Here is a 19,651-nt window from a genome sequence, read left to right on the forward strand (position 1 = left end):
AATCTTGCGCTGACCGGGGCCACTGAGCAAGGCTATGAAGCTGTCCACGATCGACTGTTTTCGTGATAACGCGACTTCAACAAGACACAGTAACGTGAAAACGGTGATAACGGCTCCCGAAGTTTATGTGCTCGTATTCGTTTCGGCAGGCGCTTGAATTTGAACGCTGGCGCTTTTAACTATTTTTTGCCACACGTCTGCCAAGCGACAGTCCTTTTGGGTTCGAATCTGGCTTAAGGACAATGTTTTAAGGAAACTTGAGTCCAACAGATTTTCCGTTCTACAATTTGGAAGTTGGAAGCTCGCAGTGCTTTGCATAACTCTAAGGAAGCCAATGATTGATAAAGCAGAAGCAGACTACTGCTAAAGCCTGGGCTAACAATAAAAAAGGTAAAAAGAGAGTGTTGCGAAAGACTACCATCCCACTGGTAAAAGGAGAAATGGCATTGTCAGAGCAGTACTGGATTACTCAGATGGCACCCAGTCAACGCCTGGACGTGGGCACCGAGACTATAGCGCTTTAATGTGGAGAAAATTATAACATATATGACACATACAAGTGTGGAGATATTCCGCCATATTTTGAAACTGCAGCTCACCTATGCTTGATGCATAAATGTTAGAAAAAATGATATTTACCAATTTCCATTCAACCAACAGTGATCGCCTGTGGATAATTCAATGGTGACAAAAACATGTGCTCTCAGGAATTGAGATACCCTATTATTGCTTTTAGGATAAAAGGAGATTTAAGGTTTTCGACATTATATACCAACAGCAAAAATATACATCGTTTAGTAATCTAATATAGTCTTTTTTTGTTTTTACAAATTTTGACGTACGTGTATGCATACACGCACGTCAAAATTGCCACCAGTGGTTTAAGTTCAGTTTATTGAGGCCTCGAATATATATTCGTAGAGCAGAGACACACATACTAAAATCTTTCACAAAGATTTACGATGATAACCTTCATTCTTTTTATCAGGTACTAGGCCTTGTGTCTGCCCATTTCTATGAGACACTGCACGCTTCGATCTGGCTTGAGTCAACAACTGTCTGCGGCTCCCTCACAATACTCGTTTTCGTCAGATACGATATTCAGCTCAATATTGAGAGTAGTCAGGGTGGTTAGTAACGTGTTAAAGTTCACCGAAAAAAATACGTTTTACTTGTTCAAAACAGAGATTTTTTTTGAGAATTGTTATTTGCAACCATGAAAGAAGTTTTGTTGAACAAGAGCATATAACCCATGTTCCCGAAAGGCTAATTTCACAGATGGGAACGTTATTTTCGTAGTTTGTATTCTACTTGCGGGAGGTTAGCAAACGAAACATAATAAAGTGTTTTTTATACTAGGATTAATCATTTAACGATAACAGATGTCGCATTTAGTTTTCACTTGTTTGAAACCAGAAAATGCTCGGAAATTGGATGATGCATCTGGATCGCTTCCAGAAACCACTGATTCCAACAAAAAATACATCTAACACAAAAAATTGAGAGTGTTTATAAGACCTCGCTAATAGTAGTATCGTCAAGGACTATGATACAAAAAAAAAAACGTGTAAAGAAATTTAGTCACGTTGAGCAAATCATTACACTAAAACCGCTAGGAAAAATTGATCCTGTTATTTTCGTTTAAGAAACTGGAGAAGAAAATACATCACCCTATTATTTAATGTTTTAACAGAATACTCGGCAGTGAGTTCACGTAGTTGCAAATGAATTATCTCTGTGAATCTTAATAGAACCACTTTATTTACAGAAAAACATTACAGCCACATCTTCTAATTCCTTCTAATTATCTCGAAAGTAAAACGAAATCGGCCAGAGGGCAGGCAGCGACGCATTAAAAATCCTGATCAGGACTGGTGGATTACAGATCTACTGTGTCACCACTTTCTTTCTCTTTACACATGTGGCGCGCTTTTCTTTCGAATCGCTATGCCGTCCAACAGAAATTTCGATTCACGTCACCTCCAGCACCAACTCTACCTTATTTTGACGTCTGCGATTCTTGGCGATTTGATCCGTCCCAGACTAGGCGATAGATGGGGCACTGTCTTTGGCTAAAACAAGTTCTCTCGTCGACCTTGCTGGCAGGTGAGGAAAACTACCATTCCTCTAGCTTTTGAGCCGTGCTCCCGCGAGATCCAGGCGCTTTAGGTTTTCCAGTTCTCGAATGGCGGGAGACTCGCTTCCCTCTTTCTGGCGATGGTGGTAGATCGCTTCTAATCGTTGATCAGGTCTAATGTCGATTTCATAGATTTCGGTTGGTTGGCGTCCTGTTCCTTCTTGGCTGTCACCGACTTTCCAATTCCTAGGAGCCTTTTGCCATATTGCTGTATTTCCTTGCCCCCGGGTTAGCTCTTTTTTGCAGTGTCTGTGACGTCTACTAGCACTTAGATTGGTTTCGTTCGTTCTACATTCATCACCTTGTTTTCCCCATGCGTCAGATATGCCAATATCTGATAAACTAGAAGGCAGCTTCTTAGCTCATTTATTAGCTGTTCTATGAATGTCATATGCATATTAGGAGTCCTCAACTCCAACCTCGTCGCCTGTACCGGCTGACGACTCCTCGTTGCACTACCGCTGGCCGATCTTTTTCTCGTTTCTTCCGAGCTCGACTGAACCGTGCTTCACTTCGTTCATCCGTCCTCAAGGCGATGTGAACTTGGACCCTTTCCGATGATGAACACGCCCTTTGATCGGGCCTGTTTCCACTTCTCTTCCCTGTCGTCCATTCTATGCAGCGGCATTAAATACGATAGGCTCGAGTTGCCGGACGGTGGCGACGGCTTGTTTGGTAAGCTAGCAAACCGACAGCGATAGTCAGCCAGTGTCCAGAGAGAGACAATGAGCCAGCCCTCTAGCTGTCTTGACCCTGGTCAACACTGCTTGTCCTATGTCAAACCGACGGCCAAACGAACTCACTCTTTAGTCGATTCAGCTGATTACGCGATCAACAATTATCCCTTTCAGATAATTGACAATAAGCTGAGTGATAGGTAAAGAAATTTAGGTTTTATTTGGTCGAATTTTGCCCTACCGTTTCGTATTTAGCTAAGCCTCTAACTATCTCTTTTTATACACACGCTATATAAGTAAGCCATAATTCTCGTTACAGGGCCTATTACCTATAGGTGCATGTACACACTAGCTATCAAAGAACAAACAGTTTGATAGCATGGCTATACATAATATATAGTATGCATGACAATTCCCCCTGTCATAATGATTCACTTTCATGGCAAAAATGTCAAGCCTCAAGCCTCATTCGCTGCCATCAACGCCCCGAGCACTATGCCCGCAACCACAGGCGGCTGGGCGAGGAGGTCTTAACGGTTAGACGTGTGGGCGAGTCGCTTACCGGGCCAACGTAACTTCGATGGTAAAAAAATTCTTCCACCTAGATGCTACCATCATTTCTCTACCTATCCGCCATTCGATCGGTTGGTCGCATGATAGAGAATCACATCTGTTGGTAATCAGTAAGTGCGCTGTTTCTTATATCTTGAAAAAACGGCACAGAATCTTCGTGCTTCACTTTAGCTTGCTTAGCTGAGCCGAGCTGAGACGAGATGCACTTTTCCTAGACTACCGGTCGCTAGGCAGCAGGAAAAGCAGCAGCTACCTTTAAGGGGAGGAACGCAATTACTCGATCCTTGTTGCGCTGGCGCATCTTTTCCTTGCTACGAAGGCCTCTGCAGCACCAGCAGGCGACAACGGATTCTTGTATCGGAGTCCCGGCTTTTACAGCACAGAGCAGCTTTGATTCTGATACTGCTACACATTTATTAGATTTGATGCGCCAATTTAACCTGTGAACACAAGGATTACGGCTATCGCATGAGAAACATTGCCTAATATTCTTTACAATAACATGGAACATCTGTTGATAGAAACCATTTTTGCCAAACTTTAATTATTGCTGCTCGCCAAATTAAATAGGTGGTAGACATTTGCTATCCTAGGAACACATTGCATTCGGTTTTACGTGAAAACAGTTATATGTTTCCAATTTTTAAGTTTCCAATTTTCTGCATACGCTTCTTGCGTATCAGAAAATTGGCAACTTAAATAGTTTTTACTGAAGATTTATAAACAGGATGCCTTTCTAAATTGAGAAGCCTGTCATGTGTAACGTACCATGGCGACTATAATGTAATAACAAGACGCTGATGACCATTACAATAACATTAATAGCTTTGACAAAAGCCTAACGTTATCGAGTTAAGTGTGGGTAAAATGGTTCATAAATAGAAGGACCTCAAAGGAAAACAATCTTTGTCTCCATTATCATTGAGTGCTAAAGAAAAATGCTATTGCTATAGATGTACTGGAAAGCAGCGCTTTAGTTACAAGTATCCCATTAGAGAGAGAAAGTCTCTGAGCAAGCTAAGGAACAGGGCAAAAGATTCAGTATCGTGGCAGTTTCTCGCCATGAAAATTGCTAGATTACTGCATAGTGAATCTCTTGATCTCATGTCATACCCGACGTCCATCTTGCAGTCCTCTTCGTGGGTTCAGAAGTAGCAAAACCACAGAACGTGAATCTATCGAAACTCCTGGTATAACACCGGCGGCGCGTATAGTGCCTAATCAGTCATCTCAGCGTTTCGGTTCGTTGCTGAGCATTAGCAATAACAAGAGCAGTCGCTGGATTCTGCTTCTGTTTTATTTCATTTACACTTCAATGACTACTTAGTATTGTCTGAAAGGATAGATGCCGCTTGAGCGTCGAAGGCGTAGAAGTTAAGGCTCCACGTGACGCGAGACACACGGAAACAGGGTCGCCACCAGTGATGCTAGTGTTACGTCATCGTCCTCACTTGCTCGTGCCGAGTCGCTGGGCGTCTTCTTCTCTTCTGCCTTTTCGGTCTTACAGTAACAGTGTATCAGATGCTCTCCCGGGTGGCATTTTAACACCACGTAGCGCGTTGACTTCGATCCTCCTGCCGCCCACTATTAGGTTCTCTCGTTTCTGCGTCCGCGGCTACGTCTAATTCATCGCTTCCTTAAGTGTCTTCATAATTTTCCAGTTCTTAATTCTCCGGTTTCACGCTAGCCATCCCAACGACTTTCTGTGATTTCTAGGAGTACGTTTTACCAGGTCACTGTGGGGGTCGGAAAAACAGAAAGCGGCATCTGGTGAGCCCTAGGGTTTGGTTACCGTAATGGGCGATGAGGAAACATAAGAGGATAAAGTGTCTCAAGGGACATTAGACAACTGAGAGCCGCCTTAACACTTCCGTAAATATCCGATTCTTCTATCTTCCTTCAGTAGCCGACATTGTGATCTACTCCAAGCACCTAAATTTCTTTAATTATTAAGAAAAGCCTTTGGGTTGGACGCTTCAAACACGCATTGACTCTGATTTGTTCTTCCCTTATTCTTTTCTCTGCCGTTGCAATGTTCGGTTCATGAATCTGATATTTGAATCTACAATCTAATGAACAGCATGACATCATTATAAAAGAATAAGAGAGAGGTGAGTAATTCTTTGTCTATGCATGAATAGGACAAGATCATGACCGTCAGGGTGTTCTTGCAATGTTGCAGCTCTAGTCAAGTGACGGAAACTCTACAATAAAGAAACACATTAGCTTCATTTTCTAAATCGATATAGATAGGTATCTTGAAATATACATGCCATACATCAATTTAACAAGGAAAAAACATTTGTATCCTGCTTCAATTTAATGAGACCCTCATACGCCATATTCTCACTAGAGAAGTTTTCACGTATTCATTGTCTGCAAGAAGCTGGAAAAGTTCCAGGTTTGAGGCTTTCGCCTCTCTAATAAGAAATTTGACATACAAGAACGATTTTCCAGGCTACCCAGTTAGTTTTTATATCAACTATAAGTTGGGGCTATTTATAACACTTTACATTTGAAAACAGCGCTTGGAATATACAGCAACCATTTAGTGAATAAAACTTCTTATAATCCGGCACAGAATAATCTTTTTGTTGACTTGTAATTTTGGTTACCTCACAACTGTGAAATTCTATTTTGTCTAACATCTCTGAGAGTATACGCGATATTATTTATGGCTTCGCTCTCAAAGCAAGCTTATTATTACTTGTTTTAAAAAGAAAAAAAAAAACAGTCCCGGAAAATGGCTCAACGTTTAGTTTAAAAGCGGTTCATTTCTGGGCTGTAACCAACGTCGTCTAACATCTGTGTCATGTCTGTCTGCGCAGAGCTATGGGCCTTGGTCCGACGATCCGAAGAATCTGCCGAAAGAGCTGTGCTCACGCCTAGAGAGACCATAGTCACCAGGGTGTGGTCGATCTAACACGCTAACAGACGGAAGAACCGCCAAAACATAGGGGAAAAGCATAAGGGCAAGGACATAACAGGAAGACTGTTGGAGGCGAATAACTTGGATCTCTGGTAGGATTTCGTTGAACCCACGTGACGTCCAACGGGACATATTGGCAAAATGTAGTAGATAGCAAAGCCCTTGCCCGTTATTTGTAGGTAGGAGTTTAAATAGCACCGCCTGTTTGGGCTTCATAATGAAAATACGAACAAAGATTCGATTCGGTTTTCTCTCTTTGGTCATCCACGGAAAAGTCGCTCGGTATCGTATAATACAAATCCAATTAGAAAATAGAAACACCAAGAAAGAACGTTTGTACGTGAGCGAACACCTTCCTAACAAGTATATAATGCAAAAACATATACATGTATGATGAAATAGGGTAAGAAGCACTATATAAGTAAACGCCTGTCAACGACAAATGATATGCGGGTGCCGCCAGGCTAGCCGATCCCTGCTGATATTAGTCCAAATCAGCTATATGAACAATAAACTAAGAGTAGTGATGACAGGGTGATAGCGAGCGGGAGTCAAAAGGAAAAACAGTATGGGATAAAGTACCCTCATGCCCAGTGTTGCCATTGTGTCGCTCGACATTATACCGTATCGCATAGAGACGACAAGATAGACACATACGACATAGATGCCTGCAGCCCAACTATACGGATATACTAATCGTAAGCATGGCGTATGTTTAAACACGTTTTCGACCTGGCCCATGTACGAGTATGGTTAGCCTAGTATTAGGCCTTTATTTTTCTTATCAAAAATTTGAAAGCTATCCATTGTGCAGCTCCACAAAACGTCGTTCCAATGTAGATAACCCTAGAAAATAGATAAACTAGGTTCAGTTATGAGTTTGCTCAAAGCATTTAAATGTATTGAATTCATTTATTGTGGTGCAATGGGATTTTGAGAAATCCTAAGAATATTATGATATATAAGGTATATATATATATATAGGGAATGGTGGACACATGAAGAATCGTAAAAATAAGATTTTCGATAGCTTCTAAATGTGACAGTATACGCATCACGTATCAAGATGTGTGACCTTTCGGTTCTATAATCATGGTTCCATAATAATTCTATATAATAAAACTTTGCTTTTTAAAAAATCAAGCGCTTTGCAAGCCACCCTACTTTTTTGTCAGGTTATGATTTTTTTTCACTAAGAGATAAAAATAGGATTCTTAAAAACTTGGTCAAAGGATGAGCCAGTAGTGGTGTTTCTGGCATACATCTTGAGTGTCTGAACGCGTTGGAAAGATGCAGTGACAACCGAGTGAAAGTGAATTTGCCTAAAACTTCCAAAAGTTTTTCTATGAAGTTGTTTTTTTTACATATAGGGAAATGTGGGGCAACATGAGCTGAAATATACTGAGCGCTATCATTGAAGACAACTGATTCCACGAGAGAAAAAACACATCTGTGTATTTGTCAAAGGCCCTTCTATTACGCAGCTAAATGAACCTTCTGCGATTATTTTTTTCTAGAAATTATCATTCACCTACTACAAATCCACATAACATTCTGGTGCGCTGAGTGAAGCCCGGCTTTGAGTGGCTCAAGTGCTCATGTACTCAGGAGTTGCATCCTGTTCGTTTGTAATGCGCAGAACATGAGTATCGTTTTCTGAAGCTTTGACCACCCTAAAGTCTGCGCACTCATTGCAACTGTGCATGACTGAAATAAATGACTACACATGGTACATTTTGACATACGATTGTAAGGTCACCAAAATTTCTCTCAAAATCATGTAGCACGCTGCTGAGAAAAGAACACCTTAGTTTTTAATTCGACATGTATACATCTACACGCATTTTTATATTATACTATAATATTCTTTCAGTTTCTCTGTAAAAATTAATATATGGCTTCTTCTCAGCCCGGCCCATTGCGACGATTATGTACTATAGCTAAATGTAATCACTCCTACAAGAACTTGACCTGCGTCCAATACATTTTGAACATTTGGGTTGGGGATGGGCTACGAAACTATGGTAGAGCAATGAGCAGGTGATTTTGCTCTGTGTAGCTAGTTAAACAGCTGTACCACATGGCTCTACCCCATGGCCCATGAAATAGAAAAAAACCAACAAGTCGCATTAAATGTTTGACGCCAAAAATTCTGAAACATAAAACGATACTTTGCCCAGTTCCATATGGCTTCGCCTATCTTTACGCGTAAGATTCTCGTGACAAACAACAATCGGGTGACATGACCGATTGTTTTCTTTTTACTAGCTATTTAGCTGATCCTCTCACTACTGAAAATATAATGAGTAGGTTGTTAATTCTCTTCCGAGCATTGACAGGTTTCCAAGTTTGACATAAATGTTGCCAAGGTTCATGCCAAGAGCACATCCGAACGAGCGAAGTCGCTTGGTTACTAACGTGTATGTCGACACCTGTGGCTTTTTTTTTTTTTTTCAATTATTCTGTTTTTTAGGTTCATAATATTTTTTAACGTTTGTCTTTCGCAGAACGAGGGCGATATCGGAGCCGCATCGTATGATTCTAAGAACTCATTATTTGTACCCTATTCACTATCCCTATGGAAATCTGAAAATATATATATATATATTGTCACCTGTAATACACTAAAGCAATGGATTGCCGGGCTAATGCGGGAATTGATCCCTTTTATACTAATAAATTTAAGCTAATGACCGTGATGCAGTTACTTAAAAGGGACCGGGCTACGATTCGAGACGAACAAGAGGCACTCTTAACGATTCCGTAATTATGATCTTGCTGCCCAAGTCTAGCTATTGCAATGAGTGAAATACGGAAACGACTGTACACAATGGAATTAGCAATAGAATTAGCGTAATACTTGCGAGAAACGGATGCAGGAGGAGGTGTGCAATATGCTGAGGAATACAATTATGCTGCAAAGAACAACACCACAAAAGCAGTCTGGACTAACCGTTGCTTTCGAAGAACAATGAAATGATAAAGAGGCGCAATTGTGTTCCGCGCCGGGAGCGAGCTTATATAATGAAAAAAAAAAAAAAAAAAAAAAAAAAAAAACTGAACGATGCAAAAACGCTACCGAACAGATCACGATAACAGCAGCTAGAGAAGGGTAGTATCACTTTGCGGCCATTTTTGCGTATCGCAGAATCCTTACGGCCGCCATTAGCTGCAGCTGCTGCTATCACATGGTTACTAGTAACAAACTTTGACTTCATTCCTTTCCATATAAATAAGGCGTAGTGCTCGGGTGGCCGTGAGCTTATGAGCCGTTCCAAAGAAATACAAACCAGAACCAAAAAAAAAGGACAAAGAAAAATTGTAAAATCGATTTTTGGTAGCGATCGGTAGCTCAAAAAAAGATTCATCTCTCTTAATTTCATTCAAACGCTGTGTCGGTTTCTTCTACTCTAGCCCCTACTAACTACCCTAAATCCCCCCAAAAAAAGAACCCGTTTCCAATTCGAACATTGTAAGCTCGACTACACAATCCATATAATGCCGTTTCTATGACAGCCAGGAATTTATTTCAGCGATTCTCCTAAGTATATAATCTGCTACACTTACATGAGCCAGTCATGTAAGAAAAATTAGCGTTGCTTTTTGAAAGGGTAAGTGTGGTCTACTGAGATTTAGAGCGTGGTAATATCGGAAGACGAAGGTCGCTTCATGGTGAGTAACCTGCATCGATAGGGGGTACATAACGCCCATTCTTGAGATTTGCCTTCTCCCAACTCAATTTCGCCGAACTTCGTGACGACGCAGCTGCGCCTTTCCGTCGCCAGTCATCTATCAACTCGAAGATAGAGGCTAAAAAGGTCGACATAGAAGCGACACTGCAAAAAACTATTTCTTGCATAAAATTAGCAACAAATTGGCAACAGAGAGCAACAAATCGAATCCAACAGGATTATTGATGATCTAGACATTCTTCAGAGTACCGTGAGACATCTTTAGTGGCCGAGTAGAATTGCTATTGTTACTTCTGTATTTTTGAATGCTACCTACATCAGCTCTTTTATTGTTTGCTATGTGATGTAATGATGACTTTTGTTCATGGAAAGGTGAGACTCTACTCAAATAGATGATAAAGTGGCGGCAGAGGCACGAAGGTCATACACCTACGCCGACAATATCTTTGTGCGCGTCATTCTGTCAAATCAAAATGTTTTGACATTTTGCTAAATTTTAATTTTTTCATCCTTTATTGTTGTTCCTGCAGTAACTGCAGTGTTCTTCGATTACACTCCTATTTCATATCCTTTTTCAACGCTATTAGCATTTTGAAGATCGCCAGATATCGGCAATAATTACAAGTCTATATTATGTTTCGTAAAAGTTTTTGGGCGTTATGTCACATGTCAGTATATGCTTTAAAACCAGATATATCCTTCTTAATAGTTGTAGGGTTGTCGTTGTCAGAAATACTTCATGGCTTCCGTGCTGTCTCAATTAGTTTCTTTTAATTTGTTCTCGGTCGAGGTCAGCTTTGTTTTCTCAGTCCGTATCCTCTTATTTTCTATCCATCACATCCGACTTTACGTTTTGATTTGCTCTCTTCAGGAGGCTGTCCTTGGTAGTAGTTCAACAGATACTATTTTTGAAGGACACCGGGGAACAGACGGGTACTTGGTTAGAAGCTGCCGTCTCTTTCTAGCTAGCTTTGAATCACCGCTAATCTTTGCTACGATTTCTATAACTACCTAGCTAATGACGCTACAAATGCCTTTCATTGTTGCTCATCAGAAAGTAGTAGACCTTAACAGGTCCCGACAGTGGCTATGCGAACGGAAGCTAGCTTGGTTGTAACACCCTGTATGGCTATCAAACTTCTGCTCCACACTTTTTTGCTCATTTAGTACTAACGCTATGCGTACCGAAGGGTTGTATTGGCTTACATCTATTAAGTTAAAGGCATGGAAATTGACTTCTCTCGTTACCTCCGCTACGTTCCGCTTTCGATCCTTGGCCTTGCCTATCCATATCATTGAAATTGAAGTTAAGTAAATCAATAAAAGAAAGTTGTTTTCAAGCGGGCTTATTTTATGTGGATAAATACTGGTGGGTTGACCTGTGGCATTCAGAGTACGAAAATAATTTAAGAAAGCCCAATAGAGCAAAATGTGTCTGTTTTATTAACAATTGACAATAACAACAGACCCAAGGAGGAGAAACAAACAATGTTACGTCGTATCATATCCTAAACTAATATTTTACATTATTCTATGTATTACTAAAATTTCCTTATATTCTGTATTTCTTTTATTTACCCCCCCCCCCCTCTCTCTCTCTCTTAACTATACAACGTCCACATACCTATGACCATAATTCAAAAGGTCATAACTGTTAGGTAGTTAGGTAGACTACGTTGTCTGGTGACCTTCGTTCAGCAAGTGACGTGAAAAACAGCCTAGTTCCTAATGCTAAAAGCCTGCATGAAGTGGCAATGTTGGGTACCCCTTCCAGATTTCAGAAGCTTTTTAGCGGAAGTTTCACCATGGGTTGTGCACTAGGCCGGAGGGAACCAGCGCGAGATGCGTTAGAGCAACGTTGCTACCCATTTCCCCTGACCTGGCCTGACGGCCCAGACCGGAAATGATAGCTGCAAAAACTTTCTCATCTCCTGCTGGCACCGCTGCACTTTGAATCGAACACAGTTCCACCGCAACATCCTCTGCTGAACTAACTGGGTTATTAGCAGAGCTATTATCAGCTGAGTTGTCCTTTGCATATCTGTAAGGAGACACTACCCAAAACGTCCGCGAGTGAAGACTGAGCAGCAAACAGAATAAATGTTTAATCTACGGATGCTCTTTTAACAGTCGTCGAAATAAGTAGGGCTTGTATACAAACTCCGTTGTCGAGCACGATATTATAATAGTTGCATGTACATCAGAGACTCATGTCGAAGATGCCGTTCTTTTTTATAATAGTGTTGTAAACTAGCTTTGTTTTTTTCTTTCTATGAGAAAAATCCACAGACTACAATGAGGGACATAGGTAGAGAAGCATTGGATTACATCGTGTGTTCTGCCAGTGACGATTTAGATTTCATTGGTGAAATTGGCGGTGCATAGATGGAGTTTTGGTCAATTTTGGGCGCGTCAAGTGGACTGATGTTGGCCTAGTTTCCTGTAACGTCGGTACCATGCGCTGTTTCTGTAGGCAGGCTTTGGCTAGCTTTGCTTGGTTAAGATATATTATAATGTTGGGCTGAAAACACAGATTTGGAAGGACGTTTTGGAACAAGAAAAAAAGACGTGATAATTAGAATGAAGCAATTTTTCTTGTTTTCTTGTCCCCTGCTGCTTTCAAAGCAAAGGGTGAGAAGTGGCCTGGCAGCGAAATTGAGGGCAATAACAGTTAATGATGGAGGGAATTTTGTTGCTTTCAGCCACAGAGTTCGTACGTTTAGCGGTATCTCGATAAAGACTATTATAGGGGAGTCAGCAGAGAACTTCAAGGAAGCACTTGGGGAGATGGAGCAAATTCGCGGAATAGACTATTCTTTTTTACACCGGGTTCAACCGCAGAAACGAACGTCGACACTAGTAAACGGCACCAATGACAGAGACATTCAGAATGATATGACGGCGATGCCAAGTTAGCGATATATACTTCTGTGACATCTGTCCATAGCTCACAAATTCTTGTTCTGTTGTCCAGTAATGAAAGATGTTCTCGGCTCATCACTATTTTCAGTCATCGCGCCATCGTTTTTGTTGTTGTTGTTGTGAATTGCAGCAGATTCTTTCGGCGTTTAGGTACGCTACCGCCATTGTTGCTGTGGGTGTAACGCGGCTGTCACGTTCTTCGATAGAAGGTGAGCAACCCGTCCTTTCTTCTTTTTTTTTTTTGCTTTTTCTGTGCGCGTACGAGCGAACAAGAACAGCGGCGGCAGCGGTTGCCGACCTGCTGGTTAGATATTCCCAAAACCTAGTCCAGTTCTTTTTAAGGGCTGCTGTACGTCAGCAAGTAAAGCAAATAATGACAGGGGAGCCCTCAATTCCAATTTCACGGAACCGAGATCAGCAGGACAGACGGGCCGAAACAGACAGACAGGTGTAACTCCTGGAGGAAATGGTAGCTGATGGGCCGGGGATTCGCTGTTCCACTATTTTTGCTGCGGCTATTCGTTCCATATCACGCAGTTGTTTCCTTTGATCCCTGTTCTTACATCCCATGGCTGAAGCACGGCCCTGACGGACGAAGAGTAAGGGGCCAAGCGCTGCACCTTCTCTCAGACATCAAGCATCGGTGTCTCTTACTGAGTCGGCCAAAAAAAAAGGTACAACAACCTTTTATTGCGATAATACCATACCATAGAAGAGATTGTAATATAAAGACTTGTCGGACATGCGGTCTTTACTGGCTCATCGTTCTATAACATTCATATGTTTCAACGGACAACGGACGACGTACCGTTGTCCGTTGTCCGTTGCCACCGGAACCCGTCCAGTACCTGGTAATGTCGTTAGAATACGGCATGAAAATTGCTTTGAATCAATAGCAAGTCCAAGGGGGGAATCCCTCTTCAGGGAAGGTATTTTATCCGGCGTTCCTTTTGAAAGAGGCATCAACAAACTGAATTGCAAAACAAGCCTTTCGACTGTTTTGAAAGGAAGTGAAAATGTATTGAAACCAGCGCTGACGTGTATTTATTTCTGTAGATCTAAGAATCACGTGCTTTGCCTTCGCAAGTACTTGCGATCACCTGCTTCTTTTAACCCTTTTAATGACAGTACGTACCATGCGCTGTCTTTGAGAAGATTCGCCGACTATCGTAAACACGAAGAAAGCAGCTCAAGTGTAGACATGGAGTTTCGTAGGAGGTAGACACAGAGCCATTTGCCCTTGTTGGATTCATGGAGGTCGCAAGTTGCTGTTTGCGTCCGCGTTGTGAACGCTGCTTTCTAGATGACGCTGTTATCCCAAGTCACGTCTGTGAAGTACCTGACTTTTTCAACAGCGCGCCTATTTTGTCGCATCCTTTTCTTTCTTCCCTACTTCACTTTTTCAGTACTGCGACAGACAACAGACTGACTTTTGTCTCTGTGTGCTGTCGACCTCGATTCTCACACGGCGAGTCCAGTCAGGTTCCTAACTGTGTTCCTTATCTATCCGTCCCCGTCAATGCACCTGAACACCACTCTAACCTACTAATAGTCATCCGCATCCGTTAAGTCTTTTGGCGGTTTCCGTGCCGTATCTGCAATTCAGCCTTTACCTGGGAGTAAAAAATTCGCCGAAACTCGTGATATCGCTGTCACCTTCGCTGCCCCTTTTAGCACCCACGTTCTTTCTCATTCTCGTCATGAAACGCATAGGAGGATTTTGGCGGCGGAGGGCAACGAGCGATGAAAGTGGCAAAATGCGAGAAAAATCGTAAACTAAGCTGCCAGCCATGTGGCTTGAGAAACCTTTTCTAGCTGATATTGATGTTATACCTACTCTGTACACGTTGTTTTCGCAAGTCCATTCTCCCTGCATCCTAGCCAACAGATTCCTTGATTCCCAACTACCTAAAGTACAGTTGACCTTTGTTATCGGGTTACAACTAAACGACTAGGTCAAATTCCCATTTTCAACTTAACAAAGAACCAACTAAGCATAGCTTTAGTGTGTAAAAGTATCCGATATCGAGAGGACGTCAGACGTGGAAGGTATTTAGGCGTGGCCTACGCCCAGCTTTTATATAGCGGTCAGATTTCACCCGCTGATGGTGATTAGGGTAATCATATGATCCAAAACCTTTTACTTAATACATGATTGTACCATTGTAGATGAATTCCGCAAACATTCTCCCTGTGTTTTATCCATGTTTGCATTCAAGTTTAATCCAGACAGGGTGGCGCTTTCCTTGATATTTGCTTTTTTCTGTCTGTAGTCAACATTTGCTTCATCAAGAACACTCAAATAGGGCGATGTAAACAAATCGAAAGTACATTAAAAATCAAACCGGGTAGCGAGCGATTCATTGAATAACGTCATTGATGGCTTCGCAGATGTTGCTTGTGACATACGACAGAAGTTCGGTGTAAGCTCTGTACGAAAAGCAACAGTTGCTCTAGCTACTGCGGTGCCTCGGGGCCTGCTGCTGAGATTGACTTTATGTGCAGAGATCGTAGAGGCCAACGGATAAATGAGAAGGTAATAACAAGTGTTGCTATTGAATAGATGCTGCTGCTATGTCGGTACAACGACTGGCGAGAGAACCAAGACACAGTTGGCAAGACGAGGCAACGAACGCAGATTTACGCTGAGCAGGTGAAGGTGCCAAGTTGCGCGGGATGGAGTTGTGGGCGTATGGGGGGCGTTACCAACGGAGCTTCTGTCTAATGCATTTCCTTCAATTACCATGCCATTTCCTCCTATGAAGCTCGCTGGTAATGTTTCTCCGCGCCGATCGGTTGCCATCCCCCAGCAGCATAAGTACTCCGTCTGTAAACAGTGGCTATCCTCTATCGCTGCTGCGGCTGTCGCAGGACGTTGGCCTGTTCTTCAACGGGACAGCCAGTTGAGAACTCGTTGAATTGTAACAGCAATAGAAGCTGCAGTGTGAAACGTTGTTTGGCAACATCAACACAAGGATCGATCGCTGGCACCATCGCCAACCCTAGATCGTCGCCATGTATTTATGTCAAAACTGCTCTGAGCAGCTTTGAAGGATAAGTGCATATCTTCTGTTAAGACTCTCATTATTTGCTATGGCTGTGTATAAGCTGTTTCAAATACGAAAGGAAGCAAATTGATTTTGCTGGTCACAGAGCTCGCTTGCCAGTTTGCCTATTTCACCGCTGCGAAATATGTCTTCCTATATGTACATGTATTTCCCTGTCTTTCGATCTGCGTGGAAGAGTAGAATACGAGTGATAAGCTAGAGGACACTGCAGGTCTGTTAATGGCGGGTTACATCCGCATCGAGCCATATGGTCAACTGTAGTTGGTACCTTTGTACTTATCATTTAAACAGCCAAATTAGAATTTCCAGTTAATTGCATGTTTCGACAGAAATGGCCACACATTATTACGGACGATTGCTTAGCTCTATTTAATCGTAGCTTATTGAGAATCAGTAGATAATGAGAATAACAAAAGAAAACAGGATAGATTAAAGGAAAAGAGGAGAGTATTTTGCTCCTTTCTATGTAACATCGGCAGACGCGGAACTCGCAGACAGCACTAATCGAACTGTAGTCCGTGGTCCGTTCAGATATTGAAGTGTTTAGCACGTGTTCAGAGCAGAGACTGATTGACTAGATATTTAGAGAATGATGAACCCGTTTACATGATAAACCCTAGTAAGTCTAATAGACTTCTATGACTAACAATGTGGTTGGAAGAACTGTGTAAAAATTGTAGTAGGTCTCGTCAGGAATTGTACAGAGCTGATATGCGACTTGTTCGCCGTCGTCCGCACGTGTTTTGAAAGCCGCTAATCAGAAATACTTGTATACGGCGCAGATGTCATTAAAATACGCATGGGATCGCGTTGTTTTTATAAGATTCAGGGTGCGCGAACGGTTCGAGGTCATTAAGAGGCGTCTACAGAAATGAGAAGATGCAACGGTTATGCTGAGACGATTATACTTCGAAACGTGGTGTCATCACCGGTATAAGCAAAAAGCGCGAACATTTTTTTCTTGTTATGGAAACTATTAAAATGTTTTCGCATCGTAATAAGGCCTTTTTGCAAAAGTTGTGTATAGCCTTATGATACAGCATTGCTCGTCTCAGACTCTCAGCTTCGCCGGTAGTCCGGCCAATGTAGCACTGACTGCTCGCGCAAAATATTGAGACTAGCCTAAATTATAGGTCTTATTTTATTCACAGAACGACTACGAATTCTTGGAAGTAGTCCCACTCAGCGTTGTGGTCTAAGGCCCGGAGAGCGTCCACTAACAAAACAATTGATCAGCGGTTCGGTCATCAAATGTGTTCCCAATAGCGTCAATAGACTTTCGAAACGTTTCGACACGGAAGATCGATACGGAAAGTGTCATAATCAGAGAATTATACGACAGAACGTACTAGTGGATTGAGCTAAACAATGCAAATGGTAGGAAGAGACCGGTGCTATGGCTCTTGAAGTCAGATTCCACGAAGTCTATATTGTATATATTTCGAAGATTAGGTACATTACAGAAAGTTACCAGATTCAATGCTTACGGAACGGATTTTGGTAAGCATTCCGCCTACTAAACAGCTACAAGAGAACGAGGTCTTCGAAAAAGGCCGCTCGTCCTAACAGCACAAGAACGCCTGATCTTACCAAGTCCAAAGCGAATTAATCGTCACTACTGTCTGATTAGTTATTTCAAACGCCAAGTTAAAAAAAAAAACTATTTTTTCAATCTGTGTACGTCTCTATCACTATTATAAATAGACATCTACAAAAAAGCAAAAAGATATATGGAAAGATTCCGTTCGGCCATTTTATGTTATATGGATGACGCCCGCGAGTGCTGCTGCCATTACACGAGGTTGTATGACACGCACAAAAAAACGTTCCTATTCTGTTGATGAATATGGTTTTGCATGAAACTTATTACATAGGCATACATAGATAGACTAGTTATTATATGCTTACTCTCGTGTACTATGACTAGGTAAGGCCAAACTGTGATATAAACGGTTATGCACCCACCCTAGCTGCGAGCGTTACCCTGCACATTTGAGATAACTACGACCAAATAAATACATACACGCATGTTTCCTTATTATATACGTATATGATATGGATATCATTGAGGTGCTTCGAGAACCAAATGTGGTCTAATGGAAAATGAATAAAAACATAAAGATAGAAAAATTATAGGTTTTTACAGGAGGGGATTTGGGTAAAAATTAGCTTTTCGCTCTTTGCTACGAATCAGGTTTCTATCTGGCCTATATATAGCTGGCATATAAAGGCCATAATAAGTACGTATATTTAAAAAGATATGTTACTTCAGAAAAAGACACAAAATCTGTTAGAGATCACAAAAAAGCCATCGTCAGAGGTTAATGTCAGCTACATTCGACGCGCAGGCGAAATGCTGAACTTAACAAGTTATTATCAAAAATGAACGCAATGGCTACGAAGCTTAAGAAAGAAGCACTTCAACCTGTTTCATGGTTTAAAGGCAGCGTTGTTCTATTTTGCCGATCATTGAAACTTAAGCTTCTCTGACTTTGCTATGCTTTACCAGGCAGTACCTTACTATATATTTATACAAGTTGCAATAGAAAATCCACATGATCTGCGATCACTTGAAAATCAGCTTTTCGAGAGTTGAAAATTTAATTAAAAAATTAGTAAGTTTTCAATCACATTGTGCATTTCATAAAAGAAGATAATACCGCATTAATTAATTTTTTTGGAATATCTAGAAATCTGTAAGTTCCATTCATATATTGTTCGGTCAGTTAGCCTTTTCCAAGTTGCCGACGATACTGAGGTAGAATAGGGCTCAATGAAGCTATTAGAATTGTTTATTGGCCATGTTTTTAGTTATACTTGCATAGCTTCATTGATATTTAAGCCCATGCGTTATAGAGCACTCATAGTTATATATAGATTAGCCGAAAAATACGAAACTCCATTTTCTAAGCATGGCTATGACGCGAAATTAGCTCTGAAAATCTTCTCTAATCCATTGTGCTGATGGAATAATGAAACCACACTTATGTAGACGGTGCCTTTAAGGACACATACTTCCCAGTGAATTGGTACTCCTCTATGATGTAAATTATTAGATACAGGATGAGATAGATACACGTGAGCGTAAAGCCAGAGTTAAGGCATACTTATTTAGTATATATATTGATTATAATAATAACTAGTTCTCATAATACAACGCAACTCAATATATAATACTTAATAAATACCTATTATTACTAGCTAGGTCCTCGATGTATCATCTACGGCTAAAGGAATCACATTTATTGCCATTTCATATTTTTTGTAAGTGTTGGCCCCATTGGTGCGATTCTCCACCCGTGGGACAACGTGTGTTATCGATAGAAAAAAACATTGACAGCTAGTTGGGTTAAAGATCCTGGCTTAGTGAAAGAATAGGTCAAACCTTTATTGGCGTCCTCCATCAACGTGAACGTCTGTCCTTTAGCTGCCTTCTGTTCTTTAGCTGTTTCTGAGATGATTGGAAATAGCGGCTATTTTTCAGTAGCCTGGCAAATCGATACTGGCTTTCTATGATGCATAGGGAACTCAAAGATCCTCTTGCGTTCTACGGATCTTCGCGCCGCGTAAGCGTATCAAACATTTTGACATGTTTTAGAGGTACTGACGAAGCTAACGGCGTCGCTAGTCCGAAAATAACGTCAATGTTGGCG

The 19,651-nt window shown here is 41.4% G+C and overlaps 1 protein-coding gene across 3 annotated transcripts in view; it reads right to left on the minus strand.

The window, feature by feature from the left end:
* Window positions 1-1,717: 1,717 nt before the first annotated feature.
* The window catches only part of LOC147753233 (uncharacterized), a 33,721-nt gene continuing 15,787 nt past the window's right edge, over window positions 1,718-19,651 (minus strand). Inside the window, exon 2 of one of the 3 annotated variants that reach the window (XM_086968984.1) lies at window positions 1,718-3,827. In XM_086968984.1, the coding sequence (XP_086825110.1) occupies window positions 3,823-3,827 (5 nt within the window). In that variant the 3' untranslated portion in view covers window positions 1,718-3,822. Of the gene's footprint in view, window positions 3,828-4,561; window positions 5,124-9,839; window positions 10,911-19,651 lie in introns of those variants that run through there. The other 2 variants (XM_086968983.1, XM_086968982.1) reach the window with 2 other exon arrangements.

The sequence above is a fragment of the Varroa jacobsoni genome, unplaced genomic scaffold, assembly GCF_002532875.2.
Source record: "Varroa jacobsoni isolate VJ856 unplaced genomic scaffold, vjacob_1.0 scaffold_632, whole genome shotgun sequence".
Lineage (NCBI taxonomy): Eukaryota > Metazoa > Arthropoda > Arachnida > Mesostigmata > Varroidae > Varroa > Varroa jacobsoni.